Below are 21321 nucleotides of genomic sequence, written 5' to 3'. Positions count from 1 at the left end.
TCAGTTTACAATCCTGCAAAGCCTGGTGCTTTTATGTGATGTGCTGGCTGAGGGCTCAGGGCCCTCCGCCTGTGGATCTGGATCCAAGTCAAGGGGATCACGCATGCCCAACAACCCACCAACCCTCTCTGATCCACTTCCCCTTCCCTCTACACATACATATTTACTCCCTTACAAAGGTGTTCTTAGAGGTACACCGGGGCATTGCTCTGTATTCCTTCTGTATTCTTTGATTTTAGGGGTTATTCAAATTCATAAACAATGCTGCAGGCATTTCTCTGTATTTCAGAAAATGCCGACTGAATATATTAAATGAATATTCCGACACGAGTATCTAATTTTGAAGCGGTGGATAAGAAACTAGTTTCAAAACCAACATATGGTAGGTAAGCTGCTGAGAAAACAGGTTACAGATTGAAAAGTACTTTAGAGTGGGTTTCAGGAATGAACACAAAGAATTTTTGTTATTAAAACTTTTACTGAAATCATGTTGGATATTTGCACATCACTTGTTTGTGTTAACGCATTTTAGTATCTGCTGTACAACATATGCATTTGGCACAATACTTCAGAGGGCTACAATGAGAACAGCATCTACTTAAATTTTATCTTGATCACTCAGAGAGAGCAAAACAAACATTCACCTGCTCAACAATCCTAGAAAAAACACAGAGCACAAAATACAGCACACACACACAACACATACAGAAATTCATAGTGAACGCACAGACGACCAATCCTAAATCTATTTCACTAAGAGATCAAAACTCTTAGAGATGAGGGGTTTGAAGAGGACCAGAGAGATTTTTCTCAATCACAACGGGTCCACAGGTGTCTGGGGTGAAGAACCACTGCTTTTACTGACAGGACTGAGATGACAGCACCAGTTAGCGATGAACAGCAGTGAGAGTTCAACACAATTAATCTCTGACTAGAGGCCCTTCAGCCACAGCTACAGTGTCAGACTGGTGATGAGGTCGTGCTGAGTGACCAGGCTGTGTCTTCAGCTGATTAGCCATGAGAGTTTACAAAGCCGTCGCAACTGTGGGCAGCCATTTGTCAGGCGCCTTGTAATTAATCCATTTCCATGGGAGCCTGTTGGGACTCTTTGGGGATCACTGAGGAGGCCCTTGAAAGACAATCATTAGACACACAAAACTGAACTGTGTGACACACACAAGACAAAGACACAGAGGCCTGTTTTGAGTGACATCGAGGTATCTGATGTGTTCCCAACCCTTTACCTCTCAATAAGAGGGTTGATTAGAGAGAGGCCATAGATCAGAGCCCGAAGCAGCCGCCGCAGTCGGAGAGTCAGGTGGAAAGGAATTAAAGAGGACAAAAAAAGATGATTGTTCTCTAAGTGGACTCATTTATCCAGGCACTTTAAGGTCATCACTTGTCTTTTTGCTATGACAGGCAATATTTGAGCACTGTAAACGGTTGACATTTTCAGGAGGATGTCTTGAAGATTCCTTGCACAGCACGGCAATGAGGGGAAAGGTAATTCACATACAGTATCTATGGGAGAGGAAGAGGCCTATTGAGTGAAGAGACAGCTGACTGTTATTTGACCCTTAGAATTGAGGTGAAGTCAACCTATGCTAATAGCTACATCCCCCATTGATATCATCCTGCACGTTGCAAGAGGTGATTTATGCTCAGTAACGGAGAAAATGCTTCTTCAGTCACACAGGTGTTTGACACCATGCCTGAGCTCACAATATTATCTCCAACTCGACCAGAGAAAACAGATGTCCAGTCTCTCCCTATAGTGCAGCTTTCCATTCCCACAGGGGATGCACAAAGTCACCCAGTCACCCACGCATTAAAGAGAGGCAGCTGCCAGAACATTAGTGTCCAAAAATTCAGTTGAGAGACCGACATAAACAAGCATGACAGTTGGTTTTGGGGATGCGAGGAACGCTGATTGACAGTGCTCTGTCGGCCGGATTAGAGACGTTCATTTCGTCCTGAACTCAATTATATTTTACAAAGGCTGACATCCCCAGTTAATTGCAGCCTTTCCACATGAGGGAATTATTTGCACTTCTCAATTCCCTGGCCATGTGTACTCTGTTCCGCATGTACAGACTTCATCTAATATGTGGAAATATTGCAAATTAGATCAGTAAAAAAAGAAAAAGGAAAAAAAAATCTGGGAAAAAGAAAAAAAAAACTTTGGGAAGTGTCAAGAGGCAAAAAGGAGTGAAATTCTGGTACAACTTCAAGAGAGAAGCGTCGGGGTGAGTAGTCTGCCTCTGTCTCTCAAGTGTGTCTGGATCTTAGCTCAGAGACAGCTTAGTTCAGAGACAGATCCAGAGTGACAGCATTGTGATGATTGACACGGTGATGAAGAGGAGAAGAAGAGAGGAAGAGAGGAGAAAAAGGTTGTGCAGCGCCACTGGCTCCACTGTAATGAAAATGTGAGTCTTGCCCATGGAAAGATGTGACAGGAATCCCAGGCTGGGCTTGTGCTGAGGAGGTAATGCAAGGGGGGTAATGTCAAGGAAGCCCACAGGCCCATGTACAGGAATGTCTGCGTATGTGTGTAATATGTGCTTACACACATGTATGTGCCTACACACATGTATGTGTGTCTGTGGGACTGGGGGTTGGTATGGGAATTAAGGGAAAGACTCTGGGTCTGAATACCCTGGATTACCCCGCCATTTCTAATTCACCCAGACTCCTCTCTCTTGATATCCTGATGGTTGACATGTGTCACCACACACAGTCAGATTACCAGGTCTCTAATCCACCTCTGAGGCTGAGTGGGTGGGTGAGAGGGCTGCGGATGATCTGCCACACCACAAATAATCCAGAACCTAGCATTTCTACGGTGAAAGGAAGGGGGGCACATGTTGTTGCTCTCCTTACTGTCAGCATCGCTGTATGTTGGAGGTGACAAGCAGCCTTGGATTAGGTGTGTTGCACTGGCTGACATGTGGACAGACAGCTGTCAGCAAGATGTGCTAAACCAAAGCGCTATGCAGGCCCGTATCTCTCCACTACCCTTGGGCTGTCCCTGATCGGCGGGCAGCTAATCCTGTATCATTGTTTCGTGGTTTTGTTTGTTACAATGGGTATCCGTGACATCACTGGTGTTGACATCGGCTCACCAGCAAACAACACCAGTGTTTATCTTTCTCTGTGTGATACCGGCTGAAAAACACTCCCAGATGGGAACATGCGGCTGCCAATGACATACCAGAGTAAATAGGTAGACAGGAAATATTTACTGATAATAATCCTATCAAACAGATGAATGATCTATTTTCTAAACAATAAACATCTTCTTTGTTGTGTTATACTGATTGGGATGGGATAAAACACCATCTGCATGTATCCTAAATGCAGCATGATAAACATGTAAGAATTTTTTTTTTTCAATGTTCACATAGACCAAGAGATTCATACAGTGCTACAGATAAAACAGTGATTCATTTTATCTTTAATGATGGTGCAACTCACTGTGTTGTGAGCGTTTCTAGGTTGTGCTGCTCTTTCCAAGGACACTTGGTCATTGTTACCCTACTAGAAGACTGTGCCTTTTCAGTGGCCTTTTTACGGTTTCTGAACTGACATCAGCAAATAAAGAATCATTTGGGGGAATAAAATATCCTTCCTGTATTAAATCTTTAAGAGAAAAAAATATGTTTTATCATATTTGTCGGTTTTGGTATTTCTAGTAGTTCAAAGTTTATTTAAAAGACCTTGGTAAGAAAAAAACAGTAAACATCTTCCTCCTCTAACTCGATAGGTGCCAGAAGGTGAGCTGGACAGCAGAGCAGTTGGACAGGTCAAGTCTGCACCAAGCATTGGGACTCCCTGCTGCTGCAAGGTACTCCACTGATTAGGACAGGCCAATCGCTCTTAGTGTCAATGTCAGGTCTGATAAGGACATAGCCTTTATCTCACCTTAGAGGAGGAAAGTAGCTGGCCAGAGTGGCAGAGGGCTAACACTGGTTCAGCCTTATTTGTAGGAGTGAATCAGAGAAACCAAACCTCAGGAGACCCCTGACTCAAAACAGGGCAAAACCACCTACTCGAGGAGTTTCAGGTTAGTCTGGAGTGCTGTTGCTGTAATGATGTAAACAATTCATACTGGTATAATTCTGCGAGACAGAATAATTTTGCAAGTCATTGTACTGTCATTGTTTTGAGAGTGGGTGTTGCACTCCATCTGGGAGATAGGGAAGTCATTAACTGAACACAGTTTCCAATCACTGTAAAAGTAATGGTGAAATTGCTGGAAATTACATAAAACTATTGTCTATAAAACCAAAGCAGCAGAACTTATAACCTCCCAATCCAGATGTTGGTTGAGGTCAGGCCTCATACAGTTGCCAGATACTCAACAGTGACTAACATCTACATGCATAAGACAGTTAACTGCAGAAAGAAAAGAAACTACCTGATAACTACTCAGGCAGCCTTTTACTACACCATAGTGTGGCCTCAGTGGTTATCACAATATATGGATGATGTAGACAGTCATCTTGATGGAGTGGCTGAGCTTGGCGTGTAGGGGGTATGTAATGTATTTTCTATGTGTCCGGGCCAGGCTGTTCAAACACTATCTTAATGGTGGATGTGTCCCGGGAGAGAGCAATGCAGGGGTTAGACACAGAGACACAGATTGAAGACTGGCCACCTCTCCGCTACAGGGCCTGGCCACCAACCTCACAGAATTTTTAATGGCACACTAAAATGCTGCGTTAAGACTAAATTGCTGCCCTCAATGGGCAACAGATGATGGAATTAAAGAGATTTAGAGCTGTGGGGGGAAATGGGCTGCGCGTGTTTGATGTGGGCCTGGGAACGAGGGAAGAGAGGAAAGAGGGCAGCAGAGCAAACCAAGGCAGCATCTGGCCCTTGTAGGGACAACACAGCTCTCTGGGAAATCTCTACGGAGCGAGAAAGGGGCTGACTGATAGCTCTTTCTAACACCCACTATGTGCACAGACTGGCACTCGGCTACTAGTAACACCTGCTGCACCCATATGGCGTTACAATATCACCCATCACCTAAACAAAACTAGAACATGTGAGGCGTAAAAAAGTTCTAACTGTGAAATTGCGAGGCCACCACACAAAACCACTCATTCCAACCCTACCCCTACTCCGGGTAACCATGGCAACCCCTCACCTGTCGTCTCCTCGACAAGAATAGGCAGACAGCCAGGTCAGAGTGACACATTTTCTCTAACTCGCAAACACACAGGATGATTTTTCATGTGCCGCGCAGTCCCCCATACTCTCTCCTACTCCCACCTGAGCATAAGAATCCTCTATACACATCAGATTTATCATCCACCTTTTTTCATATCCTCTCTCTATTCTTTGCTGTGCTCTGTCTTCTCTGTTTGCTTCTCATTCACCAACACTCTCACTGTCACTGCTGCACACACAGACACATACGCACAATAATACGTTTTAGCTTCACTACTCTCACTGCGGGAAGCTGGCAAAATGCCTTCCGCCGCCCACCAAAATGGCAACGGTTATCCTGACCTGGCATATTCTGAGCCCAAGTGAAAACGTGGCCCAGCATAAAGGGCCGGTGGGCTGCAGCAGCCTCTCTATTCACTAGAGACAAAACCTGGATCTGTGGTATGATCTGGCTGGCTGGACTTATGAATAGAGCCAGCAATCCAGCAATGATAGACCCTGTTAACCCTTATTCTATGAGGGATGCTTGTTGTATACAACATAGATGGAGAGGGAGGTGCTGGTGTGTAGTACTACAGAGGGGGGTAGACATAAAAACTAAAAATTGGCACTGCTAATGACAGCTCTGTGCTGCGTGTGCACTCATGATAGAGCCATGTGCCACATAAAGAGACCAGGGATTGCAGACACACGGCTGCAATATACAGGGCGACAAGCAGTCAGTGAAAACTCCAGCAAAAATTTACTAACCGCAGCCTCATCCCTCACTACTCTCCCACACAAACTTCTGCTTTTATCTCATCCCAAGTGTGGAGGGAAGTTAAAAATAATTCAGAGAAGAAAGGGGGGCTAGACTGACACATTCAAACAAGCTCTGGTGTAAGGGATGAAGCCAAAGCACAGCAGTTGTTGATAAGTTAGAATGGGACAGGCTTTATCCCGGGTGATAGGAGGGGGATGGGCCTTACCACCTTGACTCTCATTTTCCCACTGCTTTCATCTCGCTGCACACCGCAGACCCAGTGACTCACCCAGTGAGCAAAACATGACCAAAACCAATAGCCGGCAGATAGCATCTCTTACGCTAACAAGCTTTTCACTTGGGGATACCATCAGCTCCCCGGTTTTCTCATAGAACTAATTAGGGATGGACTGAGAAGCAGACCTGCAGCTATCTATCCACCCTGTTTTTATCCTCTCTCCTCTCAGTCTTTTTCAAATTTGCTGCGTTTCTCTGTCTCTGCCATGCCTCTCTGTCTCTGTCACTCTTTCTCTTTCCTTCTCACTCTTATACACACACACACACACACACACACACACACACACACACACACACACACACACACACACACACACCTCCGTCTCGATTCAGTCCACACTTCATTCACTCTATGCTTCTATATCAACCTCTCCATCTTCCAATCCACTACCGCTGCTGCCATCACCGCCACTGTGTCCAGCCCAAGGCCACTACTGCCTCTTAATCCCATTAGACCAAACACAATCAATTATCCAGCCAGCCATAAGGATCTGAGAGCATTAAAAGGTTAGCTCAGGAGATTTAAAGCCATTGATGTCTATGACAGGAATGCACCCCTCACCCCCCTCCTCCCTTGAGCACTCCCTGCTTACCAGCACGTTAGTGTCTGTGTATGTGTGTCAGTGCGTGTTCATCAACATGACACTCCAGCACCAACTTCAGCCACCATGCATCGCTTGCGGATCTTTAATCATGTCCCTGCAAGTCCCGGCAAATTACTGCCTTGTGATGGTAATCGATAAAGCGATAAACGCAGCCAGGGACTGCAGCTGCTGGAGCGAAGAAATACCGCCGTGGCCACTGGTTGAGTGTTTTTTTTTTTTTTTTTTTCTCATAATCTGATCCCCTCTTGCCAAGAGTAAAGGGGAAAAAAAGTAGAAAGACTCTCTTCTTTGGGGCAGGAGGGGGAGGGGGGCAAGGCACCCTCATACACTGTACTGGCGTTGAGAGGTGGAGGAGTTGTCAGGCAGATAGACTGATATAATCATATTGTAATCTGGAGACTCGATCCCCCCCCCCACCACTGCTGGTCCATAAACTACATGCCCCTCTGTCGCTCCATTCATCGCTTGATCTAATTCTCTCACTCCCTCCCCTTTATCTTTCTCATACACTCCTCTCCTACACCCTCTCCTGACTTGTTCCTTCTCAGGCGAGAAAATTAAATATGATCATTCTTCAAAGGCACCACTATTAGCCACATAATGAATATTCAGTTAATGTAGCAGAGAGAAGAGACTGTGTGAGTAACAGCAATAAGTGACAGCAAGAAATGAAAGGTGAAACTCTTAAACTCATTTTACAGTACAACCACAAGAAAGTGGATGGATGTGAACTTGCATATCATTTTCCATACAGTTTATAGCCAAATAACACGAAACATTAATTATTACAAATACCTTATTACCATGAATGAACAGCCCTGTGACATTTAACGATGTGATTGTAGATCTACCTCATCAGAGTCCAATACATCATTTATGCCTCATTAATATTTCTGGTGATGAATCATTGATTATGGGGCTATTATGAAATACTTCCTCAAATCTCATGTCCCTGATGCGACCTCCGCTGGAAAATCATTTGGCTAAGGCATGAAAGGCTCTAGAGCACTTGTGGCTCTAACTTTAACTCCACTCCTAAGGACTTGTCAGCCTGCGTACCAGATGCAGCTGCCAAGCACCTTCTCCGCTGGGATTCAAATGTGTTTCCTCATGCAGACACGATAGCCACTTTCCAATTTCAACTTCATCTTAAACCACCAATTTCTGCTGCCGTGGTGGTGATTGAAATATGAAACCCTGCATATATACAGGCCATTACAGCAAATACAAGGCCCCAGCTGCTGTGTGTCTGCCCAGGGAAGTGAGAGGAAAAGAAACAACAGGGATCAACTACAGCCAGAACACATTTCTATTTATTTATTATTCAATAACGTTGAATTGGCCCCTGACCCCCAGCAGCAGCTCACGGCAAACTACCCTCTGAAGAAAATGGCAGCCTTGCTGATTCAGGAGGAAATCAAACAGAATCCCAGGGGCTCAATGGTATGAGAGTTCAAATCTGACAGAATTTGATGAGTCTCCCCTTTGAGTAAATCCCTTTTGCTGTTTTTGATTCATGCGAACATGAGTCAAAGGCGCAGACATTCACTTTCTAGGGCAACACCATGAACTTAGACATGGCATCAAATGGATAGCAAGTAAATAAATGAGTCATTCCATTAAAGTTACTACAAGGACTTTTTAACTGGTCTTTGTGAAACACCTTTGCCTCTATATGACCTACATAAGCAAATAGAACATCAGTGAGAAGCTATTTCTATATTTTTATCCTTAATGCTTGTCACTGGGTCCCCATTCTACACAAAATCAGGCAAAACGATTTACGGCACACAGATGGGAAGAACCTGTGTTTACATTTTCCCGGGCAAAATTTAGCAGTGAGTTGTACGTTAGCCAGTAAAAAGGAAGCAGGAGATTTTTCCTCGGAGGAATTGTAATTTTTGAAGTTTTACTTTGTGGTTATGTCTTATACTGGAGCAGGATCAATCAATTAAGAAAAAAAGAAAATAATTGACTGAAGAACAAAAGGAAGCTAAAAGGGACAGGGATAGAGTCGACATTCAACGGATGGAAAGAATTGTGAGATTTGAAAGGATTCAAACTGATTCTGAATTGGCCCCCTTCCTCCTAGACAGGTATGTAAGTAGTAGTATTGGCCACCAAAATCACCACAAAATGAATGTTCCTTCTAGTTGCTTTACGCAGCATCCTTATGAGCATCCTAGAAAGATGAGCACTTTTCTGAGCTTGCTCTTGCATCCACTGTCTCTGTCTCTCTCTCTTCCTGTCTGCAACCACACAAACCAACATGTTTTTTCTCAGGGGCAGCATGTAGTGCTTTTATCTGTCTTTTATGCCTCTCCAATTTTCAACAGAACAGTTTGATGGAAGGTACTTCTAGCCTAATTTCAACTGGAGAAAAAAGATTATAAAGTAGCTGTTGTTCAAGTGCAAAATAAATGAATTGAGTAGCATAGCACAGACACCAGAAAATGGTGGGGGAATGAGAGTGGTGGGGGGGCAAATGCTGCTAACACACTGTTGTCTGCAGCTTTCAAGGTTGTTTCAGCTGTTAATTAGTTCAGTTTGATGGCTTGCATCCATGGGTGCAGTCTAACCCAGTTAAGTCAGATGCTCAATGAGTTTTCTCTGGGCCCTTAAATACTGAGCCGCTGCTCTACAGGAACCTGGCTCAAGGTTAGCACCATAGTGTCAGTCAAGCCCAATGTCCGACACTCACAGTCTGCCGTGCTCCTCAAGTGGCTGCCAGAGAACACTCACCAAGGTTACGTCTGTCAGAGCCAATGAGTATCCCACTTATCTCAATCAAAGTCATCCACAAATCTTTGAGGGATTGGTCCCGCCTGTGCTTCAAACTTGGAAAAATAAGGACATTAACTTTCGGGGGGAAATATGGAAGCAGGGGGAAACAGTCATGCTGTTGCACCTAAACTGAACAGCTTGACAAATAACATCTTGGATTATTAAGCCGCAACCAATCAAATAAACATCTTCAATTAATCAATTAAAATTGTCGCCTACCGAGAAAAACAGATGAACACATTTGCATATTCTTGTTTGCCATATCTCTCATCTGTGTTAAAAAACGAACGCACTCAGTGGTACTAAGTTTTTCTGAAGGCTGTGTGTTGGGATCACTGTGGGTTTTATTTTAGATCCGGCTTATGATGTTTGATGAATAGAACAATGAAATATATCTTTAGAGAAACAAGCATATGTGAGATGGACTGCGAAAGTAATAGATTACTGAGTGGATTCTTTTTTTGTCTAGACAAGAATACAAAATAGTTTGCATATTTCCGCCACTGCTTTAAAACAGCAAGCAAACTGTAAACTAAAAGCATTCCTCTTTGTATATTGGATAAAATATGAACAAATGCCTTTCATTTAACATTGGTTCATTATTAATGGCCATGTAAGGTAATGGCTGTGCTTAAATGCCAAACTATAACCACAGAGAGATAAATTGACATATCCTTGTGTCCCCAAAGTCAACCTGAAAGTAATGAATTGTGCATTAATGACTATAAATTACTGCACTTTGTTTCCATGGGAAACAGTCTATAAATTGGTTGACAGGCAATGTAAATGTGTTGTTTGTGCGGCATAAATCACTAACTAACAATATGACACCTGTGGATTTTCAAAAGTAGGAGAAGTTCTCTTTCAAGCCACCCACCTGCTCAAAATTTCACACATAATAAAAAATGATCTAGTCCCTGTGACATCACACACAAATTGAGCAATTAGCTATGATGGATAGTGGGATAATTATTATTTCAGGGATGTAGACACATGCTTTGATAGATCAGATTGTCTGTGTCCAGTGAGTACATAGTATTACAAGATGACAGGGGTGACACTCTTAAATGCCGGAGCCTTTTTGAATGTCATCATGCTGGAGGTATATGTCTGTGTGCGATTGTGTGTGTGTGTGTGTGTGCGTGTGTGTGTGCGGTTTGTTTGTCTGATCCCTGCAACATCTTCCATCTCCAGGGGCAGCGGTTCCCTCTCTCATCAACCATGCCCAGCCAATGTGACTGTCACTCCCAATCTGCACTGAGAGGGGAGCCCGTGCCTATTTTTATAAATGTATTCATATTCATTAGCCCTGAGTGTCATTCATAGCAGCAGTTCTTTAATGCGGTGCGTAACCATCAGAGGCTGGAGGAGCCTGCCTCCTCTCATCTCACAAATTAATAACACAGGCAATCACTGCAAAGGTGCCTACTGTCAAACAACAATGGCTCCTGATTTCCATCAACTGTGCGCACTTCCTCATTTCCACACGACACACACAAAAACACTCATCAGTGGTCTCCCCTTGGGGAATCTCAACAGAAATGCCATTGTACCAGCCTTTGAAATATGAAATCATTAATTTAAGTGAGAATTAATTACAACCTTTTTTCCTTTGACCCACCGCAATATTCTGCCTCATAACATCTTAGTGGCAGCCGGTTAATTGTGCAGAATAACTGGTGTGAACGTCGGCTGCTAATGAGAGCAATTAGGCATCAGACTCGCACGAGATTTAACTTCACCCGCTCGCTCAAAGACAGCACACTTTGCCTTGATTGGCTTGTATGTGTCACACAAAGCACATGATGAACTAATTCTACAGAGTCAACCAGTGCAAAAGAGTCAAGTCTTTCTCTATTACTGATATCTGGGAGAAACCCACCCTTTTAGTAAGACTGATGTGACTGTACATTTTTACATGTTTCTCTGTATACCGTTCAGCCAATTTAGCATGCACCATTTTGGGCACCGTGCCTTCTAAAGTAATGGAAGTGGGCTGCCTTCACAGCCATGCCATGTTTTTTTCATGGCCATTGTTTCTGCTCCACCCCACTTTAAATCAAGAGCACAATGCATCCACCCCCCCAACCCCACTACCCCACCGTACTTCACTCTGGACAACATTAATAAAACAAGCTTTCAATGATGCAGAGTGCAACGCCACATTGGGCTCTGAGCAGTGGTGTGATTAAAGCTTTTAAACACCGCCACCCTTTGAGTTTGCATATGTCAGCTCTGCAGTCTGTGTTTGTAAGATGGTTGGTGGGCTACATGTTCTCTCTGTCGTTTACCTTGTCCCTTTTTCTCTTCTTCACTGTTCCTCACTAATGCAGAGAGGACAAGAAAAGTGCTGGGTCCATTTTTAACATATATAGCAATAACAGGAGCTACAACAATCAAATCAGAGCATCAAGAGCAGGGCCCACAGAGGAAGATAAAAGAGGAATGGTAGTTGCCGTGCTACAGTGATTGCGTCCATTGTCCAGGTATAACAGCCGTACTTCTTTCTATCGTTGTATATTGTACAAACCCAGTCATGTCCTTCGTGCACTCTTTTCTTTTACCTAACAGCAGTTAAGTTTTCTGTTGCAGCTTTTCTTCTTTTACAGAGTCACAATGTTCCCTGTGAAGCATTTGAAAGACAATAGCGGATCAGCATGGCATGCACTCAAAGAACACATTTTTGATTGGTCATTTCTTCTCACAATTCCTTCTCTATAATCTAATGACGGTGACCCCTTGAGTGATTACTGTGGAATGGAAATAAAGCTTTTTAATTGAATTTCATGAAATTAAACATCGGTCAGAGCAACTTCATTAAACTGATATAATCCCACTGACTCTCCCATTTCTGCTGTCCCCACAGGCAATGAATATGTCCAGCATTTCTACAATAAGATATGTGCTCAAACATTTCCTTTTACAGAACAAGGAAATTACTCTTTGAAAGCCCCCCACTTGCAAATTAAATAGCTTGACCAGCAATTTGTGAAAGCTTTGACAACTATGAAACAGAAATTTAGCCTGCAGCCTCTGTAATAGCACACAGCCATCATTATGTGTCCACATGTAGAGTCTGCTTACATCGGGGAACAACAACAGCGCACCCTGTCTTTGTTGCTGCCGCAATGCTCTCACTCAAGTCAGGCATCACAAATCAGTTTTGAACCATCATATGTACGTCACATGTGATGTAGATCCGATTTGGCTTTACTCTCTTGGGTAAAGCTCTGTGTCAGCCTTGAGTGTGTTCACATGTCTGCTGCATCTCCAGATGCATGAGGCCCACATTGTCAGAAGTCCTCCTGGTGCAGTACAGTACCAATGTCCCCAACAGGGGACTCTTGGGCTTGTTTGTTTAGGTACGTCTCTCTGGCTCGGAGACAAGAGGAGACAGTGACCGAAGCATCTGGGACATGGCAGTCCCCTGCAGAATTAAACAGGCTGCGTCTCAAGCCCCAGTGACAGGAAATCTCACTCAGATCACAAAAGGCAGCACTGATTGTGTCTGACATGTGCATCCTCTTCCCCTCAGATGCAGTGCCTTTGTTTTGTCTAGATGACTTGTGTGTAGGCATTTGTATTTTTGTGTAGCCTGTGTGTGAGTTAGAGTCGAGGTGTCTGTCTCCATTCAGCCTACATCTAAAATTGAAATGGTGACCTTTTTCTACATATATCCTGTCTGTGAGAGTATGTAAGAGCTAAAGAGTGTATAAAAAAGGGTGATTTCAAATTAGACTCAGGGGAGGATAACCAGAGATGGGTTGTGTCTAACAGGCCGAGCATACCACCAAAATACAGGGGTGAATGTATAAAAAGGCTGGCAGTGGGAGAAGTGGAAGGGTTACTGTTTGGGCTCAAACTGGGCACACTAATCCCTTTGATCCCCCCATTTTACTGTCAGCTGTTTCCTAGCTACCGTCGGATCTGCAGAGAATTTAGGATTTGTGCTACTGTACACCACAGCAATCTCTACCCCACTGATGCAGCGCTCTCCTTTCTTTCCTCCGTCAATACCCCACCCAGTGCCCCCCCCCCATTGCATCCTCACAATGTCCATAGCAATATTCATTTCTCGTTCTGTTCCCCTTTCTCCACCACCTCACTGCAGTTGGCAGTGACTGCGACATGGCAGAGAGACAGGTTAAATTGGAAAGTATTTTGCACAGAGGACCATCCGAGCATGACGCTTCACACTGAAAAAGCTGATTCTGATTTTGTCTATTCACACGAGACACCATGGCTGTGCCCCACTTTCATTAGCTGTGCCGAAAACAGGATTCAAATACTGGTTTGGTCTTTTGAGAAAGCTCCATTTAGCGGTAATGAAACAATCTGAGCGTGTGTGCAGATGCATGTGTTAGAGAAAGAAAATGTGTTTGCGTATTAGTGTACATGCACACTTTTGCTGTGTGCATGTTTGTGCATTTGCTAACATGCATTAGATCAATTGGAACTTTTATTAGATTCCTCTTTCAAGCTGCCTTTGAAATTAAAATAAATAGGCATCTGTATCTGCTCAGGATCTCTTTTGTCCTTGTCAGTATTGGTTGCTTTCAGAGGTGCAATGCCCCACAGAATTCCCACTTAACCTCGGAGGAGCTCTTCCAAACTGATCCTAAATCATTCCAGGCAGAAACACATGATGGACTCAAAATGTGTATTGGCAGATTCATGTTTCATTGTCAAACACCGGCTCTCCATGGCCCTGCACATATTAATCCTGTAAGAATGTAGAAGCAGAGAGAATACTGCCAATTTGCTCATTTCAATAGGAGCTGCAACGCTGTACTGATTTCTTATGTACTGTATATTTAGATAATTTGTATCATTCAAGCATTCGAGCTCTCAGATCACCAATATTTTTCTGGAGCCTTTGTTCATTGCGTATGTTTCGATTAAGTACTTTAAATCGTACAAGTCAATTATTTCCTTAGCATATAAATGAAAATGTAATGTTCCATTACATTATCCATATAATGACAATGAAAACTTAGGAGAGGACAGCAGGCAGTGTTGGACGAAGGCTTTGTCTGGGCTTTCACTCGAAGTTGATACCCGCCATATGCTCTCAGTCTTGCACCTGAAGCGCTTTCATGGCGCTTCAGGTGCTGAGGGGCCAAGGAAAGGGAATCCAGATGTGACATGAGCCATAGAGCAGAAGCCTGCCGTACTGCTGTCAGCTCCTGTCATCACCACAATTCTTAACTGACACTCTGCTGATGTTAGAGGCAAGGACAGTGATCAAAGATATGTGTACATTAAAGCACTGCCATACTACAATGACAACCAGCTCTACTCTGCCATGCATACCAGACAGGAATTTCTTATCAGCAAACACAAAAGCGCTGCTGGATGTGATTGTTGGTAGGAATTTCTTTAGATTTATCTCAGTTGATGCCTTTGCATGATCCGTGCTTTAACATCCACACTGACATCCCCTAGTGTCTCTGTTGCAAGCCATTTGTTTACAGTTAAGGTGGAGAGCTGTCAAAATGTGACAGGAAAGGGGAGGGCCTCATGTTGGGCCCTGCTTATCTTGGGGAAGAGGAAGAATGCAGGTGTTGGGAAACAAATGTGATATCAAACATGATATGGAATTCCCATTAGGCCAAGAACAGGACAATGGGGAGTGAGAGTCAGCTCCGGTCCTAATCAATACTGAGCACAAGGCATTGAGATGCAGCTTGAGGCATTTCGCCAGGCCCCCTAGTGGGACTGGTAGGCGTGCTGCCAAGAACAGCCTGAGCAGAGCAGCAAACTCAGCCCTGCAGATGGAGAGCACGGAGGCTCCTTCTTTCCAGACGAGACCCTGCTCATGGACAGAAAGTATGCCATGGTCGGAAATAGTCTCCGCACTCACCCAGCTCCGTCAACCTGCTGACCCCTGACCCCAACTCCATGTGAAGTGCTTATGCAAAAGATGCTCTCTTCAAACAGCAAGGTGAAAGCTCATCAGCTGGAGAATGCTTCTATGATAGTCAAATGAGCCATTGAAGAAGATACAGAAGAAACATTTTTTTCTCCTATCTTCTCCAGTTCCATATGTTATGGAGCTTGTTGCTCATCTGATTCTTTTCTTTTCTTTTCTTTTCTTTGTTTCTGTATTGAGTGAAACATCAATATTGGTGTGTATATTCCACATCATAACTTGCTCCAGGGAAACTTGCTGCTAGTGGTAGAGCAGCATAGCCAAGTGTTGTGATTGGCTTGGTAGAAGAATGGAGCAAATGTGAATTCATTCGTGTGAATGTACAAGAAAAATGGATTGGTACAACCAGTTGTTTTTACTAGGAGAGGGAGAAAAAACAAGAGTCCCCCCCCCAACCACAGCTTCTCCTCCATTTCTCTACTTCTTTGCCTCTTTTGCCATTTTATTCACAACACAAGAATACACTCACCAGTCCCCAGGGGGGGCGAGTTGAATGAGTGCAGAGATTCAGAACGCACATTATGCTGTAAAAAGCATTGTTTCTCACCACAGTTTTTCTTGAGTTGCCTTTGTGTTGTTTAAATGTTTACATGGAACAGCTTGGGGGCTTGAAGACAGATGTATGGTCCAAGAATACCGCCTCACTACAATCCTTCTTTTCCCTGGATGAAAGTAATGACACCATTTTGAACACTTTTCAAATTGCTCCTTAGAATGATGCTTTGATGAAGCAGCATGCACATCTTTGCTCCCTTGTCAAAATTATATTAAATTAAACAAATAGTGCCACTTCAATTCCCACTCCGTATCCAAGGTCATTTCCTCTTTCAATTTCTGTCCCAGCTCTGGGCCTGTTCTGAGACATTGCTTTTTTGTTCTTGATAGCTGAAGAGGTGCCTCCTGGTCCTGTGTCAGATTGATTAGACTTTTAGCCAGGAGAATTAATATGTGAAGAATACGTCTGTTTCCCCCTACAGCGCTTCTCCCCTCAGTCTCATCAGTAAACAAGGAGACATGAAAACAAAACCACTCCAAGCTATGTGATTAAAATTAGCCCCAAAAGAAGGACTTGCCTCCTCAGTCAGTGCTGCTACTATTAAAAACTCCAATCTGAGAAACCTACCTTTTCCAAACAGTATTTGGGGAGATAAAGAAGAACTGTATGTTGGTGAATTCAATCAGTCTGTTTCACATGATTCATCATACATTGTATTCTCCAGCCTTTCATTAAAAACACAGGTTTGGGTTACTGTGTGCCTACATTATCCAATAAAATTCAACACAAACTCACATCATAGTAACACATAATACGTTCTCAACACTAGAACAGCAAAACTAAACTCCAGCATAGTAAGTAACTATTTCAGCCAGATACCCTAATATGGCAGCATGACAGACACACGGTAGGAGATAGGACTCTTTGCCCCATGCAAATAGCCATTAACATAGCCCTTTGGGCAAATGGCAATTACTGGGCAAGGGGTGAATGCCAAAACCCTGTGGTACAAGTTAATTTGATTACATTTCCATTATGAACTATAAACACAGTTTTGCTGCTCGACTGAGCCAATTAAAGGCCTCCTGAAGCTAAAAAACGTTGACAGTGCAGTGGCCCTATTGTTCTTCAACATTGAAGTAGATCAGAATCATTTGTCACCCTTTAACTGGTTTGAGGCGCATTACCATTATTTTTTCCCCCATTTTTGAAAATCTATTAGGCTTTTTTCATTCATTTATTTCAAATGTTGATGCCAGTTCTGTTTTTTTTTTCTAATTCAGCTGTGACATGTTCCATCTTGGTGAATAAAGCATCCTGTGGCAACATGAATAAACATGTGTAGACAGCATTTGGCAGCCAGAGAAAAAGCAGCCAACCAGCCAGACATGGGAGGCTGAAGACACACAAGGAGTCTGATTTGGAAGTCAGGCTGCCACCGCGTTTCACCTGAGGCTGTGCAAGCCACTAGCTGGTCTTTCTGGGCACAAGCCACATTGTGAAGAAAACAAGCATTTAGTCCAAATTTTAGCAGACATCTGTTAGCTCTCTGGAACAGCAAACATGTTTAATTAACTATATTTCGCCAAACGGGGAGATACATATGTCATAAATATGCACAGTGTGTAGTATGGTAGTTGAGAAGCACTCCCACTCCCCACGTCACTGTGCCCCATATGGGACTTGTGATGTGATTCAAGTGCTTTAAGGTTAGCAAAATGCAATGATTTCATCACATATGGCTCAGGATTCAGTATCATGTCTAAAATCAGATGCCCGAGGCCAATGTGGCATCAATGTGAATATGTGGGTCTACTTTTGTGAAGCTACATGCAAAACAGATTAAGCTTTCTATTATTTGTGTAGTGTTATATGTGTGGGCGAATACGATCGGGTTTGTCATCACTCTTTGTTGGAACTAGGAGATGCCTTTGATTCTATTAAAACTGTATTATATTTCTCTTGATGGAGTTGTGTAATCTTGTACACATTGATTTTTCTATCTTTCTGTGGGTGTGTTTGCATGCGCGTGTGCGTTAGTGTGTCACCAATGTAGATGAATTATGATCTGGTGCCCGCATTAAAGCAGGGAGTTTTAATCACACAAGGATTCAGAGTGTTTTAAACAAATGCTTTTTTGTAAGCATGGTGGATTATCATAAGATTTAAAGATTTGGAAATGGCTGACAGCTGTCAAGCTGCATAATAACGTACGTCCAGAAAATTATAGCAGCTGCCGGTTGGCAGAATGTCAATGCTGCTATCTAGATTAAAGCTCAATAGGGAGGAACATACAGTAAGCACCAACAAGCACACACATTTTCACAGACGCACCCAACAAGATCACATAGAAACACACCCACTCAGAAGACACGCAGATAGATGAAGACACAGAGACTAATAAGAGGTGAAGAAACACTAAACCTCACATCTATTTACTTGGTATTTCGATGAGGGGGTCTAAACGAGTCTTAAAATGGCCTGCTGAGAGCAGCCTGTGGCAGTAGAGATGTTTCCCCCATGGCCTCTATCAGGTATCCTCTTGTGCACTAGAGCAGCCAGCAGTATTAAACACAGCAGGAGCCTCAGTAGGAACCTGCAGAAAAACAAGTACATGCCACCTCCGGTTCCGCCGGGGCCTCCTGTGCATGTATGTCGCCTAATTTATGACATTCTCAGAGGTCCTTGGCTCCCAGGGAATGACTACAGCATCTCACTTCACTTGATGCATAGGCACAGCTACACTGCCAGTCATTTGCAAACATGGATGCCCCATGAGGATGAGATCTGCTTCTTGCTTCAGAAGAACAAGCCCTCTCTGGCTTGCGAGAGGACCCCCCGTAAAGACTGCAACTGCGTCTTCACTAAAGAACCTAAAGCAGCGATTGTGCGACATAGAGGAGGTCCTTCTCAATTGAAAGAGCAGGCAGACAGAAGAGTGAATCTCTCACCAATGCTAATGCGCAGCCGGGAACATTCAAGGGGCCTGAATACCAACTGCAATGATGAGAAAGAGGTCTGTTTGGAGAGGAAAGGTAAAGCCCTGTGAAGTAGCCTTGAAGCGCTCAACAGATCCTTACAGACTCCAGGCATGTTAGCTCGAGAAAAGGATGGTAATAACAGCTAGAGGAACTGTGCCCTGCATAATAAGACACGCCTGAGACTCTTTTCAGATAAGGTTGGGAGCACTTTGGAGCAATGCGACCTGTTCAAAGACAAACAAGCAAAGGGATTATGCTGCTTTTAGCACTTTGGCGTACTGAGCATTGTGATTGCATAGAAAAGCCACTTCTCATATGGATCAACATTCAATACACAACTTTTTTTTTTTCTCCTTTGGGACCTTTTGAAGTAAATGCCTCAGGGATTGGTATGTCAAACACACGTCTTTCTTTTTTGGTTCTGCATGTCCCTGTGTAATAAAAAGCACGACCCTGTGGTTGAATTCTGAAGCATAAGGTTAAACACCATTTAATGTGAATATACATCAGACTGCTGATAAAATTTCCAGCCCAGTAAGCCCACACAATATAATTTCCCCTTTATCAACTTACCTTTAGTTCTTGTGACAACTAGCAGTTATGGTTTTCCAATTATGACATATGTAGGCAGGAAGGGTTCGCTCTCGCTGGCTTTTTTGCCTCTATCTACCATCCACTCTACAGCTCATTACCTTCTCACTGGTCAACAGGTCATCCACTGACAGATGACGAGTGACAAGTCAGACCAAGTAATTGTATGATTAGTGTATATCCCGTTCATGCCTTTATCCACACACCTCTGGTGGATGTGAATGAAACATACATGTTGTGAGTAATTTGTTCTGTACCATGCATATTATTCTCACACAGCCTGTGAGTAAGAGAGCAAAAGTGGACATTTAGAAAAACGTAATAATGCCTTCAAATAATGGCCCTCCTATAGACATATTCATATAAGTTAATGACTGGCTCTGCTAGGCTATATATATAGGTAGGAGGGATGGCTCAACATTTCACTGGAGATTGAGAACATTTTACAGATCACAGGGACCCTTAAAAAAACCTAGTAACCACAAGCCTTTACAAATAAAAAAAATGAAAACACTAAACAGTAAAACTGTTAACATGAATGTGAATATGTTATCTAAACCATTTAAAGTCATAGAGACAGAACACTTAAGAGTAATAGACTGAATCATAATGAGTATGGAGTGACTGTTAGTCACAATGACAAATCATATATGCGCATTTGAACCAACCAACATTTGTCACTAAATATTAGTGTCCAGTGTTGCAGAGGCAGGCTGTGCTCCTGGGGCGTTTGGGGCATGCAACTGGCCTTGAGGTTATAGTGGGGATTGTGGTGGAGGTGAAAACGACAGTTTACACACGTTGTTGTTAGACGGATTAAATCTTATACGCTGTGTCAGGCATAGCTGTGACCGGTCGAAAGTTGGCAATAAGAGCAGATCTCTAAAAGCACACATCTAAAAATTTTAGATTAGTTTTTGATTTTCTTATTCCTATCTTTTTCATCCTATTCACCTCTGCCACAGACTTTCTTGTGCGCTCCTCTGCTCGCTTCCAAAAATACAACAGTGGCCACACTATGTGAACATTCAAAAAAAAAATCTGAGTTGCGCATCCTACCTTGACCATGAGCGCCGAGGATATAAGTCGCCGACAGCAGAATCCAACATGAGACCCACACCTGTCCGACCTGTCCCGCCCGTCCAGCTGTAACCATGGTCCGCGGCGCCAACGTCGAGCCCCCGGTGCGCCTTCCCCGTCTCCGCGCTGGGAACATGTTGCTCGGTGGCCACACACTCCCGGGAAGAGTCCTGGCTGCTGCTGGTCCTGCGCGTCAGACTGCTCCACACTGGTGATGAGGGGTGAGTGACTGGGGGATTGTGGGGAGAGCTCGCTCCGTTACAGAACACCGGGCATGCAGACAGGCACCCGGTAGTATGAAAAGCCTGTGGACAAGTCCCGCATGAATAAGGCGGAGTCAGTCCAATTGAATTTGCTCGGCTGTCAAGTGTGCGAGACGGAATATTGACATCATTTTCTTACTGCTCCGAATAACCTCTGACTATTTCACTGAGAGAGTGGAGGAATAATAATTAAAAAAAAAGGAATATAACAAGGCTGGCTTCACACAGTCCAACACAAGTTCATGTGATGCGTAGATGGCAGCTTGAGCTCAGACCTCAATCTGTTAGTGTCATATGTAAGTCTTTTCAAAACAAAGATCAGTTCCTTGTTCTCTAAATACCTTTCCACTTAACTGTCCTTGAGCAAGGCACTTC

At 43.5% G+C, this 21321-nt stretch overlaps 1 protein-coding gene across 4 annotated transcripts in view; it reads right to left on the bottom strand.

Moving 5' to 3' along the window:
* The window catches only part of sdk2a (sidekick cell adhesion molecule 2a), an 80192-nt gene extending 59096 nt beyond the window's left edge, over window positions 1-21096 (bottom strand). For 2 of the 4 annotated variants that reach the window (XM_051388476.1, XM_051388477.1), the window contains exon 1: window positions 20663-21094. In XM_051388476.1, the coding sequence (XP_051244436.1) occupies window positions 20663-20819 (157 nt within the window). In that variant the 5' untranslated portion in view covers window positions 20820-21094. Of the gene's footprint in view, window positions 1-20662 lie in introns of all 4 variants that reach the window. The other 2 variants (XM_051388473.1, XM_051388474.1) reach the window with 2 other exon arrangements.
* Window positions 21097-21321: the final 225 nt, after the last annotated feature.

The sequence above is a fragment of the Dicentrarchus labrax genome, unplaced genomic scaffold (genome assembly GCF_905237075.1).
Source record: "Dicentrarchus labrax unplaced genomic scaffold, dlabrax2021, whole genome shotgun sequence".
Taxonomy (NCBI): Eukaryota; Metazoa; Chordata; class Actinopteri; family Moronidae; genus Dicentrarchus; species Dicentrarchus labrax.
This window is presented reverse-complemented; position numbering and strand designations above follow the sequence as displayed.